The following is a 17323-nucleotide window of genomic DNA, read 5'->3' as shown; positions in this document are numbered from 1 at the left end:
AATCCACGGAAATCCTGACCCCGCCTGATCCTCCCACCTGAATCCTAAACCCAACGCCATTTTTTTTTTGAGGAAAACGATGGAGGGGATGAGTGTCCCCACCTGATTCTTTTCAACGGATGCCGGCAAGCCACAAATGGACGATGTGTACACCGTTTACAGAGTCAGGAGCCCCAGGAGCCCTAGGGCCAGATTAATACATGATTAGATGGGGAAGCTTAGAGCAACTCCAAGAGCTCTCCCTCGAGGCCTGCTGCTGCGGGAGGCGCTCTTGCTTCGTCCATCTGTCGGTCATCGACCAACACGAGGACGTACTCAACTCGGCCGCATAAGCAGAAGCATTGAGATCTATATGACAGCTTGGGATAGAACAACAGCTAGCTCAATCGTTTTAGCTCCCGTAGCAAAAGGTAGTCTACTTCAATTTAGTTGGAAAAGTTTTAGTTTTGATTCCGTATCACTGTAAATAGCACACAAATGCGCGAGTAGGGAAAAATGTGTTGTACATATAAAACATATAAAATTCAGAATGATGACATGGCCTGTTTTGAAATATTGGAGAGTAGTTTTTAGCGTTCTGCTGTGATCTGATATGTTTTTAGAGGAAAGTTTTTTTAGCATAGCCCTAATATCTTATTTTGCCGAAGAATTTTTGAGGAATTCTTAAGAGTTGCTGATTACACCACATATCAACAACTACTCGGTGCTAACGAGGCAATCGTGTAGCGCCATCAATCAAGAGGAGGGAATGTGTAGGTGTCCACGAAATGCCTTGCACTTGCGCGTTTGCTAAACCCAAGCCAGACGTTAAAAAAAGAGAATAGAAAAGGAAAAACCGGGACCCGAATTCGGCTACTGCGCCAGGCGCGAGAACGCTCATCGTACTCCCCCGGTCTCCCCTCAAAACGGGGGGACTGGCGGGCACCGGGGCGGAACACGAGGCCACCGGCACGAGCACATCGCCCCACCGGCGCCTATAACTTCGAGAGGCAATCTTGCCACTCGCAAATCCCCTTCCATTCGGAAGCCTCCCGCCCCGCCGCCTCTTCCCGAGCGCGACATCGCCGCCTCATCGGAACCCTAGAACCCCGCCGGCGGGCACCTCGTCGCCGATCACCGGGCATCCGCCATCCACGGCGATGGCGAGGGCGGCGGCGCGGCCGCGGCGGCTCGAGCTGGCCGAGCGGTGGCGCGGGATCCAGGAGGACGAGGAGGCCGAAGACGGCGGCGAGCCGTCCGCCGCCAAGCACCGCCGCCTCATTCGGGCCAAGGAGGAGTGGTACGTGCGGCTGCAGCCCTGCCAAGTCTCCCCTCATCGCTCACCCACTTCGCTTATCTCTTAAGACGGCGCGGCGGTCGGTACTATGCGTAATCGCGCGCGGGTTTAGGGGTGTCTTCGTGGGTTTAGGATTGCCCTGGGATTAGGATTCGAGCAACTTGGCTGCACATTACTAGGCCTGGGATTTGGTTTCTGGCTAGTTGGATTTGGCAGTGCGAATTTCAGCGCCTTACTGCCTATGAAGTCTCTCGAGCTCCTCACTTTGACTTTTGTAACTTAGCTGATCGAAACTCGCAGATTCCAGGGTTTACTAACATCATGAATGCAAGCATTGTTTATATTGGAATATGTGCTGTTGGAAGTCTGGTGGCAGTACTTTTATTTGATAGGAACTGGATTTTTTGAAACTGAACTTTTTCAATGGTGGTTGCAGACATAGTATTTGATTTGTAATGTGCTCAGAAGTAGACACTGGATGCAAAGTCTTGGGCATAAGGATTGAGTGTTTAGGTTCCAAGTTTGTTGGCAGTAACCAGTAAGTTGGGGAATCAGACGATCATAGGTCGTCGTATGATGGCTGTTACACCTAAAGGGTAGCAAGCTAACTGTGCGGATCTACGTACATGATATGGGTTTAAGATTCACTGGCCTGAATGTAAACTTAGCTAGCTAAAAAGTGGATCTAAAAGAATGCTATGGGTTTAAGATTAGCTGGCACGAATGGAACTTTCCAAATAGCTCAAGGACATTATTTACATTACTTTATGTGGCGTTTTATGTAACAGGCTTTCATGCCAGACATTGGATTAGGCATTTATAGGTTATAGCCAAATTCTATATGTTTCGTGGCCCATCTTTGTTAATTTTAGTTTCGGCACCAGAACAGTTTCATTTAGGTGAGTATGCGGACAACTTATCCATTTGATAACCACAACAGTAAAGTGGGGGTCACATTTACTTGATTTTGGAAAGAAGCATTTTCTGAGTTTGAACTGACATTTCTGCAAAAGATACAGTAATCCCCAAAAAAATTCTCAGTGAGCACGGTATGAGCTATGTAGCTTATTTTCTGCTTCTTGATCTGATATTGGATGTGCTGAGAAAGTTAGTTATTAAGATGAGTGATTATGATGTTGAATGGTTGGTTTGACAACGAAGCTTTTCGTCCCGATGACTATTTTAAAATGGGTAAAGCTGTGTACCAAGCAAATGACATGGCAAACCTAATATTGACCACTGCTTGGTCACCAAATTAAAGGACTATTACTCCATTTTTCAATTCTACTCTGCATCTTTAGTTCCAATCTTAGAATGATATGTATCTAGTGTTGTGTTTAGGGAAACTTAATTGTTGTTGCTTTTTTATACCACAGAAATATAAATCTTGAAACAATTAATTAGTCAATGGTGAGAAGGGTTTCAAATTATGCACCTGTGTAGAAATTGGCATTGTTTTTTTTTCTTGATTTTCTGACATTAAATGAAAGCTGATGTAGTCTAGGGTTATGATGAAAGACATTTTGGTCTATCTGAAATTAAACTGCCTCAGACACCAAAAACACGCAAATGCTAGTTCATGATGCTCCCTCGTACGTCTCCCTTGTTATCATAATGAGATCTTACACCTCACGTTTGTTAAATCATCTGCAGGTTTTCACATTGTTATACTTTCCTGGTAAATTTGCCAAAAGAAGAGCATATTTGGTGCGGATATGCTGATATTATGGGCCCCTTCTTGGAAACATTCCATGGCTTCTTTGACGATAAGGATGATGAGTCATCTCTTAGAATAATATGGAGACGAGTTTCTCAAGAAATGGGTATTTGCACACAATGTGTATGCGAACACCACCAGGCGCAGGGATTTTTCGATACTGAATATCGTTCAGATACTGTCGATCCCCTTCTGAAAGTATTGCGGCTTCTTGATGAAGAGAGGGTAACGGAGCATCTTATACAAATCAACAAAATGATTCAGCTCAAGGAATATGACCCTTCATGCCATGGTGAAGAAGTTGTCAGCATAATGTTCGAAGTATGCTCCATTCATGCGATGCCTTTTCAGTTTCTCTTTCTGCAACTTGTTGATTTCCTCTTGTAATTTGTAAAAGTTGGATTTCTTTTATTTACTTTTTTTTCCTTGAGAAGTATGGTCATGAATTATGATTAACTGGAGACTCCTATCTTTTCTTTTTATTGGATGTATTGTGATTTTAAAAACTCATTTCTAAGTTTGGATAACAATCAGTCAATTATATGCATCTTTGTGTATAAAAGCTGTATCAATGTATTCATTTACCACATATCTCTTAATGCAAAATTTATTTTGTAGCAATTCATGATATATCACACAATAAATTGATGGTCAAGCATAACTTTTAAAGACTTCATTCAAATCCTAATGCAGCCAATGAAAAGAAATTTTGGGAATAGTAAAAGGTCACATTACTGCATAGAGTACACAGATAAATTGGCATTTATTTATTAGTGCATTTGCATACAATGTTTTGTCTGCCATTATCACACAATCTGTCCTTCTGATTTTATTATTGTTATTAGGTGATAATTGACACCCATTGAATCTGTACGTATTTCACAAATTAATTGAATACCATTTGCTATGTTAATAATGTAAGAGGAACATTATTAGCCTGCACATATGGTGTACTGTGTTTGTGACCTGTAAATGAGCAGCTAATTTCCTTTTTCTTTTGTTATCTAATGTTGACAATGAACCTAATACTTTTATCTGCAAAACAACAAACATCCGTATCTTCTATAAGTATCTACATAAAACCATCTCATAGGTTCTTAAGTTCCGTGACAACCATGACCGACTCTTTTTTCTTTTTATTGTTTGCAGGTTTTGATGTATCCTGTTCTTTTAGATGACCAATCTTTGGCTAATCAGTTTCAGATGTTCATTGAAACAATTGATGAATCATATGAATTGAGCCTTTCAACTAATCAGCAATACCCTGTAAGCTAACTTTTTCCCTTGATCCCTGCTCATAGCACAAGTTTCTCAGTTGAGTATTGGAGACTTAAAAGCTGGAGTTTTTCTGGATGATCAAGTAGTCAAGGATATGTGTGTCTCGCCATTATTTTAGCCTAATGCTCAGATAGTATTGTTAAGATTCTCCACCTGTATCTCACAATGTTTTTAAAACTTTCAAATTTAGGGTGTCTATGCCCTACTTTTCTTCAAAAGTTGCAAAGCTCGGGCTATTGGGCTTCGATTGGCTCGATCCATGGGGAAACTGAGGTAATACTTGCCAGTCGCCACTTGTCCGTTCATCACGAGCCAAGAAAGTTACGACATTTCCGTAGCATATGATATGTAGAAATACATCTAATGATCTAGACGGTTGTGCAATGTGGACTTTAGTTGGCATGGTGGTTGGGTGGTGAGACTGCGCTAGGATCTATCAACTGTGTCGATAATGCTGTTTCCTGTCATCCATAGGCCATAGTGTGTATTAGAGCTTCATACTTGAAATTTTAATAAACACGGAACATTAATTCGGAAGCCCTTATAAGTGGTACCGACCTTAAATGCTCACGATAACATGAAAAATCAATTTATTTTTCATATAAAATTGATCAGCTTATGTTAAAGTTGTGCTTTATATATCTATACGTCTATTCTCAATTTCCCTGACTTTTAACTCATGTAAAATGTTTGGAAGACTCATACAATTCTTAAACCCAGCTGGCCAGCTCGTTTGTTACATGTATTTAGTTGTTCTTGAGCTCTTGGCACAGCAATCAAGACTAGTGGTGAAATTACCTAATATTGTTGTAGCTCTTTTGTTTCATATATTTAGTTCTTTAGCTGTTGGCAAATCCGAAACAAACATTAATTACAGACACAATTTTGCAATTTAATGAGGAGCATTGATTAGGAAAATTTGGCAAGTTATCCCTGTAAAGGTAGAACAATTTCTACCATGGTTTTTAAGGCTTTGCCTAGGCCACAAGGCGCTCACAGATCCTGGGAGTCTCCATTCACTGCCAAAAACTTTGGAAAACCGAGAAGGAAACCGGCCCACAGGGCCAAGCAGCCACAGCATGTCCTATGCTTGCCGAATCTGGCGCCGGTGGATGGTGCAGCACTCTCTATGGTCAGCTGTGGTGGCGGCGGTTATCAAAGAGCGCAGAGGTATCGGTTATCAAAGAGCTCAGCAGGGGTGGTTGGGGCAGGGGAGCTAGAGGGAGGAGTAGCCGGGGCCTAGCAGCACAACAAAAAGAAAGGTGGGGGATGCAAGCGAGGAAGGGGGAGCTGAGAGAGAGATCTGAGGAGTATAGGAGGGTTTCTACGAGAGGGAAAGGCACATTTGTGCTGGCTGTTTTGCTATTTCTCAAGAGCTTGGTAAGCCATTGCCTTGGGTTGCCTAGGCATTTGGAAGGGGGTGGATTGCCATGCGTCACCTTTACGGCCTTAAGAACCATGATTTCTACAGTAAAGTCCTATTAGAAGGGCATGCTGACTTATAATGCTAAAACACGAGAGGGACATGAATGCTTCTGTATTTATCCTTTAAATACTCCTTTTCCTTATCATCACCACTTTTCTTATCAGTTCATAGAGTATTGAATCTTAGGTTCAATGAATCTGTTGTTGTATATAACTCGCCATCTTAACTCTATACAAGGAAGCAAGTTGCATGTGAGCAATTGCTCTAATGACGTTAAGCATGCTGGGTTTTGCTTTAACCTAGTTGGGATTTAACATATTGGGTTTTGTTAACCAGGTCTGCTTTAAGTATAAAGTCATCATGCAAATATTTGAGTTTTTGACAATTTGCAGGAGAGCAGTTGATTTGGAACAATTGCAACCCTTAATGCAAAAGTATATTAACTTTTTGGAAGCGGAAGTTCTTCCATCTACTTCAGAACATTCAAGGCCTAGGGTGCAGCTGAAAAGAGCTGACATATGGCTTGGATTTAAATCACTGTATGTGTGTTTAACACATGACTTATTGCTTATGTAACTCAAACATCATGCCTGCTAATTTGTTGACTTGGTTTTGCAGCCTTGGATTTCTTGAGGCGCCAGCTTTTGAAGATGGAATTCTGGAAAAGTACCCTGTATTCCTGAATATTGTACTTAACCATGTCAGTGATGACACATCTGATTTGTCGTGTGCTGTAAGTTGCCTCAAAGCTTCATTTGAAATGCTTGGTAAGTGTGCTACGAGTTTCTGTTGACCTGCGGTACTTGCTTAATTTCAAAATTTAAATTCTCTTGTTTTAGGTTGCAAACTTTGGTTGAGAACAACACTATCACCTAGTGTTATGCGAAACACATTATTAGGTCACTGTTTCCATACCCGAGATGAGAAAAGTCACAAGGAAATTTTTGATCTTTTCCTCCCATTTCTTCAGGCATGTTTCTCATTCCTTTACTGAATTGTCTTCTCATCTAGCAAACGTTAATGTAATATATGATAAGCCAGCTATTTATATGCAGTCACTTGAAGCACTACAAGACGGTGAGCATGAAAAGCAAAGGAGGAACATCCTATATTTTCTTCTTCATCAAGTCACCCGGAGTAGTAATTTCAGTGCTCTGATGAGAAAAAACGCCACTAAGGTTAGCTTATGTATTTTTTTTCCTTTTTAGTTATTTTTGTCTTACATACAGTGGCCAATGAGCGTAGCTTATGGTGCATGACTGGGGCCTCCACACTCATGAGCTTCTCTTTAGGTCGCTGGCCCCTGACTCTTAGTACTGAGAGGTGTTTTGGTTGAGGTTGTCTGGATCCTAGACTCTGGCGCGAATGTAACTTAGTTTCTCTTCTTGCGTGTGCGTGCATGCGTGTGTGTGGGCGCACGTGCGTGCTGCAGAGATCTCTAGGGCTCTCCTTTGTAGCTCCCTTCTTAATGAGATGACACGCAGTTCTCCTGTGCTGTTCCAGAAATCAGAAGTTATTTGACTTTCCATTTAAATCCCCTCACAATTTTATTTCCTGTAACCCTTGTTCTTTTTTCTGGCTATTAAGTTCCACCTTTCTCTATTGCTCCTATATTGTTTTTGCTGTTTCCCCCTTTTGACCTGGTTTGGTATCGCTATCTTCGATTCCTTCTTATTATAATGACGGGCAGGGGCAGCTGTCCTGCCGATTCGAGAAAAAATTGCCACCTTTTTGGGACTTGGACTCATTTAAAATGGTTGTGTTAGCTTGAAATCCACAATGCCAAGGGACACATCTGTTGTGATGGTGATTTCCTTTTGTTTCAGAATACTATGCAATAGAATGATTTTTGGGTTAAACTAAGCATGATTGACCTTGACATCTTGCCATCTTCAAAACACTGTATTGGGGATCATTGACTTTTGGTGCATTTGGTGATGAAGTGGTTGAATATACTTTTATCTTGGTGTTGCAAAGCAACGCATCCTTGATTAGGTTCCATCATGGGATTTTTAAACTATCTTTTATATTATATATCACCTTTAATGTAAAAACTAGCCAAGCTACTGCAGGATTTTCTTGGATATTTAAAATTGTATGCTGGTCATCATTTTTTTACTGATTGCAAAATATCATATTCTGTTATTAGTTATTGTTTGTGATGACTTTTCTAGTTTCCTTTCCCTTCCAGATTGCCCTTCTTATTGTTCAAAGAGGATACACAATGTGCCCTCCTTGCCCACCTACCGAATGCGCCCATATGTGGTAATGAACAAACATGCTTATTCTGATGATAGTTTATATCTATTAGATTTCTCGTTATGTTTATGATGTATTGAGGCCATATGTGATAGTTAATGAAATTTTTAGTGATGCTGACTAATAGAAACAGAGGGGAAACCAACAATTATGCTGCTCACTGAATATTTCATAGCAGATACCTTTACTGTTTCATGCATGCTTTTGTTGAATGTTATTGGTGAACATGGTTCCTGGTCTTTATATTTTTAATTTCTTATACAGCTTTGCTTTTAAAATTATTCAGTGAGAAAATAGCATGGTGCCCTAGGTCATGTGCTGTCAAACTATTTATTTCTGAACTAAAATGATTCTAGTTAGCATTTAGATTGACCATATGGGGATTATGATTATAATGGGCCCGGGTTTACAGGTTGGCCCGGGTTTACATGGGATGTTCATGGGTTCAGTTGTCCTCTGAGCTGGGTGTTTTGAGTTTTGACTGTTTCAATGTACTGACTTGGGAGTGAAATGGCCCAATCCAAGCCAAACTATCCCATATCTTACTGACTTGACTGCTCACACATATTTCCACCAAGGCAATTCATTGTTCTGATGTTCTCTGAATCATAGAGTGGATTATTGTCCGTCCGTCCGTCTGTTTCAAGCAAAAAACTGATGTTTTTTTACTTCTGCTGTATTGCCATTTTCTCCTTTAAGGTTGCCTTAATTTATCTATTGTTTCACGTCATCTTTTGTTCTTTGTTTTTTTTTTTGATAGGGGGCCATCTTTGATAAGTTCGATAGAGGATACATGCTTACATAGTTCATTGCGGCAACCTGCACTTGGTCTTATATATATTATCATAATTTCTGATGCTTCTGCCTTGATTTCCTATAAATTGAAGTATGAGTCTGTTAAAAAGGATAATATAAGCAATTCTGTCATGTTTGCGGATGATGATGATGAATTGCCTTTCTCGCATGACGCTGAAGAAAAGTCTCAGAGCTGTTGGAACGACTTCAATGTTCTGAACAAGTTGGCAAGCCGGGAATGCAAGGATTGGAAATGCATCCCTTTGCTATGGTATCTTACAATGGTTCAGTTGGAACCCTCTAAGCTACCCATAGCATTTTCAAAAGCAGTCCTTTGGGGATTGTCTCATATATCTGTTTTAGAGCCTGGGTTAGCTACAGAGTCGTCGGTGCCTGTGAATGTTTGGTTATCATCACATGTCGGAGAAGTTTCCTCAACATTTACATGGCAAGTTCCAAATGGTGCTGATGATGGTGGAAGTGGGAAGGATTGTATCAATACCCTCAAGGTGTCACAGTTTTGCGTTCTCTTATTGAAAGTATTTAAAAGGTTGATCCTATTTTATTAATTTCTTTTTCTTCTCATTTGGTCTATTTAGTTTGTCTGCAATTCCATATTGACATCTTGCATTGACTGCAAACCTTAAGACCTAAATATTTTTTTTTGCCAATATGTCATATTTACATGAAATTAATACCTTTTAGATTATCCATTCATGTCATGACACAAATTGAACAACGTGGGCTCCAAAAGCAATGGACTTGGGAACCAATGATGGGAGAAAGCTTGATATTGGTGCTAGTTGATAATAATGATGTAAGGTTACTTCCATTATCTTTCATTCTACCCCTAATTTCATCTAACTGGTTATTATTATTCGTTACTGTACTTGTTATAGGATGTGCGGCAAGTTGGGAGGGCTATCTTGGAACATGTATCCCAAGCACGGGGTCTGACTTCTGGGCTTCAATTTTTGTGCTCGAGTGCATCTTCACTCTCTGCTGTTTTTCTGGGTCTAAGATATGCAGTTCAACTGGTAAAAAAAATTCATACTTCCCCTGTGTCTGGCATTTATCTTCATTTAGCTTTGTTGGAATTGAAGCATGAACCTAAGTTTGAAATTCACTTGGTTGGTCTCAGACTGTCAGTTTCTTGCAGTTACTGGAGGAATACCAGCAGAAACAATTTGGTCATATTTAAATCTTTAAATTTTGTACAAACAATTTTGGGATGGGAATCATCTGGTATCTTTTAATTTTAAAGGGCTGTGCTATTCAATTTGACGATCAATGAGAATGATTGTTTTCTCTTACCTATTCATACAGTTCTCTCCTTTTATTCCTTTGAAATTTGGAAATAGTTAATAATGATATTGTCTACTTGTTTGAAATATCTAGGTGGGAACGAGATCAGTTTTGGCAGATTTTCATACTTTCCATCACCTGTTTTTTGTCATGTGCAAACTACTTAAGGAGGTTGTTGCTCAAAAACCTCCAGTTGCACAGCCAGGGAAACCTTCAGAAGGGGGTTTCCTGCGGCAACCCTATTCAAGCGTGCTAGGTAGCCCACCAGAACATGTTGTGGATGTTACTAACTGGGAGAAGTTCTGCACTTTGCTTTCTGCAACTCTCTGGCCTTTCATTTCCACATGCTTGAGAGAAGGAAAGGAGCTAATAGGTACCAAACAGTGTCAGGTGAATCTCTAGCACTGTTTGTTATAAAGTTTGACAGCATTGTTCATATTGATTTGTTGTTATTTCCACCTGTTATATCTTCATGTATAAATATTGTTTCAGATATCTTGTGTCCGTTTGCTTGAGTTGCTTCCTCTGGTGTATGAGAGGGTCAGTATAAATTGTCGGACCCAATCTTGCAGTATGACGACAATGTTTCAGGACCCTATGGATATTGCATGGTTTCTTCACTTGATCCACTGGGGAAAATCATCTCTCCTTGTGATTATCAGACATTGGAAACAGTGCGTGCTCTCTTTATTGAAAGAACTTAAAGGTTCATATAGTGGTACTGGTACCATTCAGCGCTACATTGAAGATCTTGACAATATCATTTCGCATGGTTAGAATAATGCTCAAACCTTTGAATGTATATAATAGAAGCTTTGAAAAGAATTCGTAACACCTTTTGCCTTGCTTTCAGATGCAGTCAATATTGATGAACTTGAAGAGAGTGTTTCAAATCTTAAACTTGCACTGTCCAAGGAGGCTCCTGCAACAGTTAAAAGGGGAGAGTTAATTGATGCACCGATGTTCAAAGAACCAATTGTTAGTGTCCCTTCTCCAGTTCAGGGGAGACATACTGGCATGGACAATGTTGTGAATGTTGAAAGCACAAAGCCCTCCTGTTCACCAGATATTCACGAAATAATACTCCTTTCAGATAGTGAAGATAATTTAGCGGCTGCGGATGTGTCCAGTGAGGAGGTCTTATCATCAGTTATGGAGAATGATGCATCAACTACTTCCAATACGTCGAAAGAAGTTAAGCGTCCAGAACAAAGAATGCTGACTGAAGCTAGACACGTGCCTTTAAAACCGCAGATATCCACTCCAGCTAGTAATATTAGTGCTTCTTCTAGACCCATATCAACAGATAGTAGGGGCAACATTGCTGCCTCAAAACGTTTAGATGGAATGAAAAAGATGAGGCTTCCAACAAATGCAAATAATAATTCCTTTTTACCAAAATTGGTTAAATCATCTGTTAGTGGCACTTCTCAACCACAGCGTCCAAATTTGTCATCAGGTACAGAAAAATTTAAGTCAATCTTCAGGGATATATCTGATGATGAAGATGATCCTTTGGATCATGCACTTGATAATTTCCAAAAGCCACAAATCCCTTCAGCAAAGCCTAGTATATTAGTTCCTAAGAGACAAGTTGTTCAGCTTCCAGTGCCTGTTGGAAGAAGACAAGGTTCTGGCTGTAAGGTTACAAGTACACGACGGCTTCAGCCACCTAAATTGGGTAGCTGGTTTAAAAATATATTGGAAATGGACTACTTTACTGTTGTTGGGTTATCTTCTTCTGAAGTAGTAAAAATGCCTGCTTTAAAAGAAATTCCTGTATGCTTTGATTCACAAGCTCAATATGTTGAGATTTTCCAGCCACTAGTTCTGGAAGAGTTTAAGGCTCAGTTGCAGAATTCTTATGTTGAGACCCCTCTTGATGACATGATTTGTGGATGCATATCTATCCTGTCCGTTGAAAGAGTTGATGAATTCCTTATCGTCCGTGCCCGCCCTGAGAATAGTCAGTCTATCAAATTTAAAGGCTGCATGGAGAATGATTTAATACTACTCACGAAAGATTCACTGAAGGACCCAGAACAGCAAGTCCATGTGCTCGGGAAGGTGCAGTTCTTGCCCACCATTGTTTGCTACTCCAATGAACTAAACTCTTTTATGTGCTGTCTAATATTTTTCTATTCTTTCAGGTGGAGAGGCGTGAGAGTGATAAAAATAAGGCATTGATTTTTGTGATAAAGTTCTTTCTTTCTAGTAACAATGCACGTCTAAATAAAGCGAAACGACTTCTTGTTGAAAGAAGTAAGTGGTTCTTAAATCGGGTTATGAGCATGACCCCTCAAATTCGTGAATTCAGTGCTCTCTCATCGTTAAATGATATCCCAGTGCTTCCAGCAATCTTGAATCCTGTTTCTTGTGCTGAAAGCTATCATAAATCTGGAAAAGTGCATCTTGATCGACTAGCACACCCTTTGAGGAAAGTATTGAAATCATCATACAATGAAAGTCAGCTCCAAGCTGTAAGCATTGCCATTGGATCAACAAGCTCTAAAACAAAATTTGACCTCTCCCTTATTCAGGGCCCTCCAGGTTTGTCTTTTCACAATTTTTATCAGCAAGTTTGTGCAACTCTTGTCACCACATGTCAGAAGCATAAATATTTGTACTTGTTTTTTTTCCTGCAGGTACAGGTAAAACAAGGACAATCGTAGCAATTGTAAGTGCTCTGCTATCTGTACATGCAGATAACTCTTACAAGTTATCAAGAAATGAATCTGTGAATAGTACTGATTCTACCAAGCCAAGAGCAAAGATTAGTGAATCTGCTGCTGTAACTAGAGCTTGGCAGGATGCAGCCCTTGCTAAACAATTGGAAAAGGATTCTCAGACAGAATGTCCTGGAACGACAGAGCGGTTTGCCAAAGGAAGGGCTTTAATTTGTGCGCAGTCAAATGCTGCAGTTGATGAGCTTGTGTCAAGACTCAGTGAGGGATTGTATGGTACTGATGGAAATATGTATAGGCCTTATATAGTGAGAGTTGGTAATGCGAAGACAGTTCATTCTAATTCATTGCCTTTCTTCATTGATACACTTGTGGAACAAAGATTGTCGGATGAACTGAAGACTAATAATGATGGCAAAAATTCATCTGATGGTGAATCCTCTAGTTCACTTAGGGCTAATTTGGAGAAGATCGTGGACAGAATTAGACATTATGAGTCAAGGCGAAAACTAATTGAGTCTGATAAAAGTGAAGATGGTTCTCCTGTAGCTGATGAAGATGAGGTCGATGAAGTTTCTGATGAAGCGCTTGGTGGAAAGCTTAACTTTTTGTATGCACAGAAAAGGAAAGTTTCTGCAGAACTTGCCACTGCTCACGCACGTGAAAAAAAAATAGCTGATGAAAACAAGTTTCTAAAGCACAAGGTACGGAAGTCAATTCTTGGAGAAGCAGAAATTATTGTGACTACACTGAGTGGGTGCGGCGGTGACATTTATGGAGTTTGCTCAGAAACTGCTTCATCTAATAAATATGGGACTTTTTCGGAGCATGCTCTGTTTGATGTTGTTGTTATTGATGAAGCTGCACAGGTATTATTTAATGCTTACTAGGTTCTTTAAATTGCTCTAGCTCTATGTTCAATTGAACCAAAGAATAAGTTTCTCTTGGTTTCCTTCTTTATAGGCCCTTGAACCTGCAACACTGATTCCACTACAGCTTCTGAAGTCGAGAGGAACTAAATGCATAATGGTAATGCATTACTTTATAATACTTTTTGGCAGCACAATTATTTTGAACTACACTGAAGCAATACTAGATTTCTAGTTACTTACTTAGCAATGTCCCTTTTGAAGGTTGGTGATCCCAAGCAGCTACCTGCTACTGTGATGTCTGGATTGGCTAGCAAGTTTCTCTATGAGTGCAGCATGTTTGAACGCCTACAAAGAGCTGGTTACCCAGTGATTATGCTGACTAAACAGGTAGTCTATTATTACGGTATTCTCTTTCTATAACACAGCTTAGATGCCTTGTCGGCTGGGCCATCCAAACACAGCTTAGATGCCTTGTGGAACACTGCAGTTTATGCTATCTGCTTCTAAATAGCTTTGTGCAATAACAACCTTGATGACATTATTAAATGGAGTAACAGGGTCCTCAAAACTGTCTATACCACGAATGTGCGGAGCTTGGCCCTTGTTTATTCATTCATTATGTATTCATGTATCGCTGGATATGTAAGTGAAGCAGCCAACTTTTAGGCTAATTCCTTGTGCACTTCTTTTGATTTGTCTACAGTATCGCATGCATCCAGAGATTAGCAGATTTCCATCTTTACATTTCTACGAAAATAAACTGCTTGATGGTGCTGAGATGGCTGAGAAATCAGCTTCATTCCATGATCATGATTATCTTGGTCCATACATGTTCTTTGATATTGCTGACGGTCGTGAACATTGTGGAAGGAATGCTGCTACACAGTCACTCTGTAACGAGTTTGAAGCTGATGCAGCTCTTGAAATACTTACTTTTTTAAAGAAAAGGTGAGAGGATTGTTTCGCTCTGCCTGCTTAAGGTTTATTATTGTGCAGGAAACTGAAGCTCTATGTTTTCTTCATGAACAGATATCCGTTGGAGTTCTCCTCTAGGAAAATAGGGATCATTACTCCATATAGAAGCCAGCTCTCTCTACTGCGTTCAAGGTTCACTTCTTATTTTGGGCCTGAGATTGTTGCTGAGATGGAGATAAATACTGTGGATGGATTTCAAGGTCGTGAAGTTGATATCTTGGTGTTGTCAACTGTTAGAGCCTCTAATTCATCAGATGAGAGGCATCGCACTGGTGAAGCACGCAGTATTGGGTTTGTTGCAGATGTTAGACGCATGAATGTTGCACTGACACGTGCCAGGCTCTCTCTATGGATTGTTGGAAATGCAAGAACTTTGCGGATCAATTCACACTGGGATTCCTTAGTACGGAATGCTGAAGAGCGGAATCTGTTCATCTCAATTAAGCGGCCATATCGTTTGATATTTGAAGAGGTCCAACCTCATTCCAGAGATATACATGGTACTACTGGTAACTACCACACTAGTCATCTCAAGAAGAAGGATAACGGAAAGGCTGCTATGATGAGCTCAAAGAGAGTTGATGCTCGACTCCAGAAGGAGCAATCAACACATGCTGCCAGGAATGTAGAAAAAGATGGTAAAAGACCTAAAGAAAAATCAAAATGGGCATCATGCTGGGACCAAAAGGTTCCTAGAGCTCAAGAGTCGAGTGTGAGATCTTTTGTAGACAGGTCAGAAAAGCAGAATAGTAATATGAGATCCACCAAGAGCTCATGGCAAGAAAACACTGATCAGGATTCTGTGATGAGAAACCAAATGGAGGTTAAAAAGTCGACTGTGCATAATGATAATCATCTGGAGCTTTCTAAAGGCTTGGCAAAAGGGGGCTCTCTTGAAGGCTCCAGTGTTAGAAGGCAGATGGAATTGAATATACCTGTGGAGCAGAATGTTTGCAAGGAAACTAACAAGGCCTCGTCAAACCAAGACTTGTTTCAGAATCCGAAGGGCTCATTGAAACATGGTCTCGACTTGAAATCAGCAAGTAAGAAAGATGATGTTTCTCCACCAGCAGTTCCTGATCTGCAGAAGTTGATACAAACGGCTAAAGGTGCAAGGAAGTTTTCTGAGAAGCCTAGATGTGATAATCCAAATAAAGTGGGTCGCTCAGTGAAACATGATGGAATTTTGGATCCAGCAAATAAGAATGGTGCTTGTCCACCAACAAATCCTGATACGAAGATGGCTGATAAGGCCAAGAGGAGGAGGTTCTCCGAGGAACCAAGACCTGGGAATCCAACACAAGTGGATCCCTCACGTCCATCTCATTTCAATGAAGCAAGTAGCCATGTGCCAGAACTCAAGAAAAGCCAATCCACTAAATTAACTAGTAAAAATGATTTAATTGCAGAAAGAAAACGACAACGTGAGGATGTCGATTCTTTGCTTTCTTCAGCTCTTATATCATCATCCACTCATCGTACCAAGAAAAAGAAATGAGAAGAAGCCAAGGCAAGTTCATGCTACTTTAACTATGCTAGAGATAAATAATAGAGCTGGTTATAATCATGCTACCTTAACTATGCTACAGACAAAAACAGAACTGGTTGTGTTCTTTTTGCTAGTCAGTGCTTTGCCATCAAGACACAGTTGTGTACCGGTGTTTGCTGCTTTATATACAGAACCTATGTCTGCCGCATAATTGAAAGTTGCACAATTTTTTCTTTCTGTTGTCATGTTTGATCTTATATCTTTGTGCTTTGTTTTTTGATAAAATTTTGCCCCTTTTTATTAAAAAATATCCTTAATGGTAGTTTTTATACTGTGGCCGTGTATGCTTGATTAATGATTCATGTGTAATTCTATATCCACACAAATTTAACATATCTTTACTGGATCTTTGTTCTGAGTCATTTTGTAAAAGCAAGCTTTGCTATGTATCAAGTTTTCATCTCTTCCTGTATATGTGTTCGTATTTACTGCAATTGTTTTGGTCTGCTGTTCTGAAGCTAACACACTTCTAAAATTGTAATCAGGTGGCAGCAGACATTTCATCTGTTCTGTAGATCATAAAGAACATTTAGCCCGCTGACAGGATCGTGCTGATCTCATGAATACTGCAGTTTCCGTGGAAGTGCTTGAATTATGAGTTTCTGTCTTCCAAAGCTGGATGCTGTATGATTGGCAACGGCCGGTGCCTACAGAGGGAGAACTCCCTCCGATTCAGTGACAAGATCGTAGCAGCTGATTTTCCTAGTTCTGGATTTCCTCTGATGTCTGTAAATTGTTTCTTAGAGCATTTTATTACCCATTTTTATCCATTTGGATGTGAGCAAAATGGGACCATATGGACAAAACAGACTGATCATACCGCTTGTTGAAGTGCAAGCCAATTTTGCCCTGTAACATTTTGTAAATATGGAGCAAGAGCGCTGACAGAATTTGACATGTGCCTGGTGGTGTCCTTCAAAATGAAAGGGATATCACGTGGTTTGCGTCAGAACGAAGGCTTGACTTTTAACCAATTCTTTCGTTTGCAGGACGTAGTTTTGTCTACCGTGCTAAATTCCTAAATGTTGTGTTCTCGTCCCGTATAAATAGTGTCAAGCGTTCGTCGTTTTAGCTTGTTCTCGTCCCGATAGCACAGCAGGCGTCGTTTGGTGTAGCTCTGCTCTAGCTTTTTCAGCTCCACTCCTGAAGTCCACGGTTGATGGGAGGAGCAGCAATCATCAGCTTTT

General features: G+C 40.3%; 1 protein-coding gene across 3 annotated transcripts; it reads left to right on the top strand.

Annotated features, from left to right (window-relative positions):
- The first annotated feature begins 846 nt into the window (after positions 1-846).
- On the top strand, positions 847-17110 carry LOC117844978 (uncharacterized). 3 transcript variants are annotated; one of them, XM_034725845.2, is made up of 22 exons: positions 847-1279; positions 2930-3314; positions 4143-4259; positions 4462-4544; positions 6090-6236; positions 6316-6464; positions 6537-6667; positions 6753-6875; positions 7889-7962; positions 8717-9301; positions 9457-9568; positions 9651-9788; positions 10150-10446; positions 10549-10828; positions 10910-12123; positions 12207-12606; positions 12702-13609; positions 13704-13769; positions 13874-13999; positions 14316-14560; positions 14642-16097; positions 16622-17110. In XM_034725845.2, exons 1-21 carry the CDS (start codon positions 1140-1142, stop codon positions 16083-16085), a joined length of 7164 nt encoding a protein of 2387 aa, XP_034581736.1. In that variant the 5' UTR covers positions 847-1139; the 3' UTR covers positions 16086-16097; positions 16622-17110. The 3 variants fall into 3 exon arrangements, with proteins under 3 accessions (XP_034581736.1, XP_072147579.1, XP_034581738.1); XM_072291478.1 differs by lacking the exons at positions 847-1279; positions 2930-3314; positions 4462-4544; XM_034725847.2 differs by lacking the exons at positions 847-1279; positions 2930-3314; positions 4143-4259; positions 4462-4544; positions 6090-6236 and having other exon boundaries at positions 6326-6430.
- Positions 17111-17323: the final 213 nt, after the last annotated feature.

This window comes from Setaria viridis, chromosome 2 (genome assembly GCF_005286985.2).
Source record: "Setaria viridis chromosome 2, Setaria_viridis_v4.0, whole genome shotgun sequence".
NCBI classification, from domain to species: Eukaryota; Viridiplantae; Streptophyta; class Magnoliopsida; order Poales; family Poaceae; genus Setaria; species Setaria viridis.
The sequence above is the reverse complement of the archived record's forward strand: the minus strand, read 5'-3'. Positions and strand labels throughout refer to the sequence as shown.

Bases quoted from the DNA above. Each gene is read 5' to 3' on its own strand.
- LOC117844978 (XM_034725845.2), top strand. From the start codon at position 1,140: ATGGCGAGGGCGGCGGCGCGGCCGCGGCGGCTCGAGCTGGCCGAGCGG. The intron at 6,668-6,752 runs GCATGTTTCTCA...ATTTATATGCAG, and splicing joins TTTTCCTCCCATTTCTTCAG to TCACTTGAAGCACTACAAGA. The intron at 14,561-14,641 runs GTGAGAGGATTG...CTTCATGAACAG, and splicing joins CTTACTTTTTTAAAGAAAAG to ATATCCGTTGGAGTTCTCCT.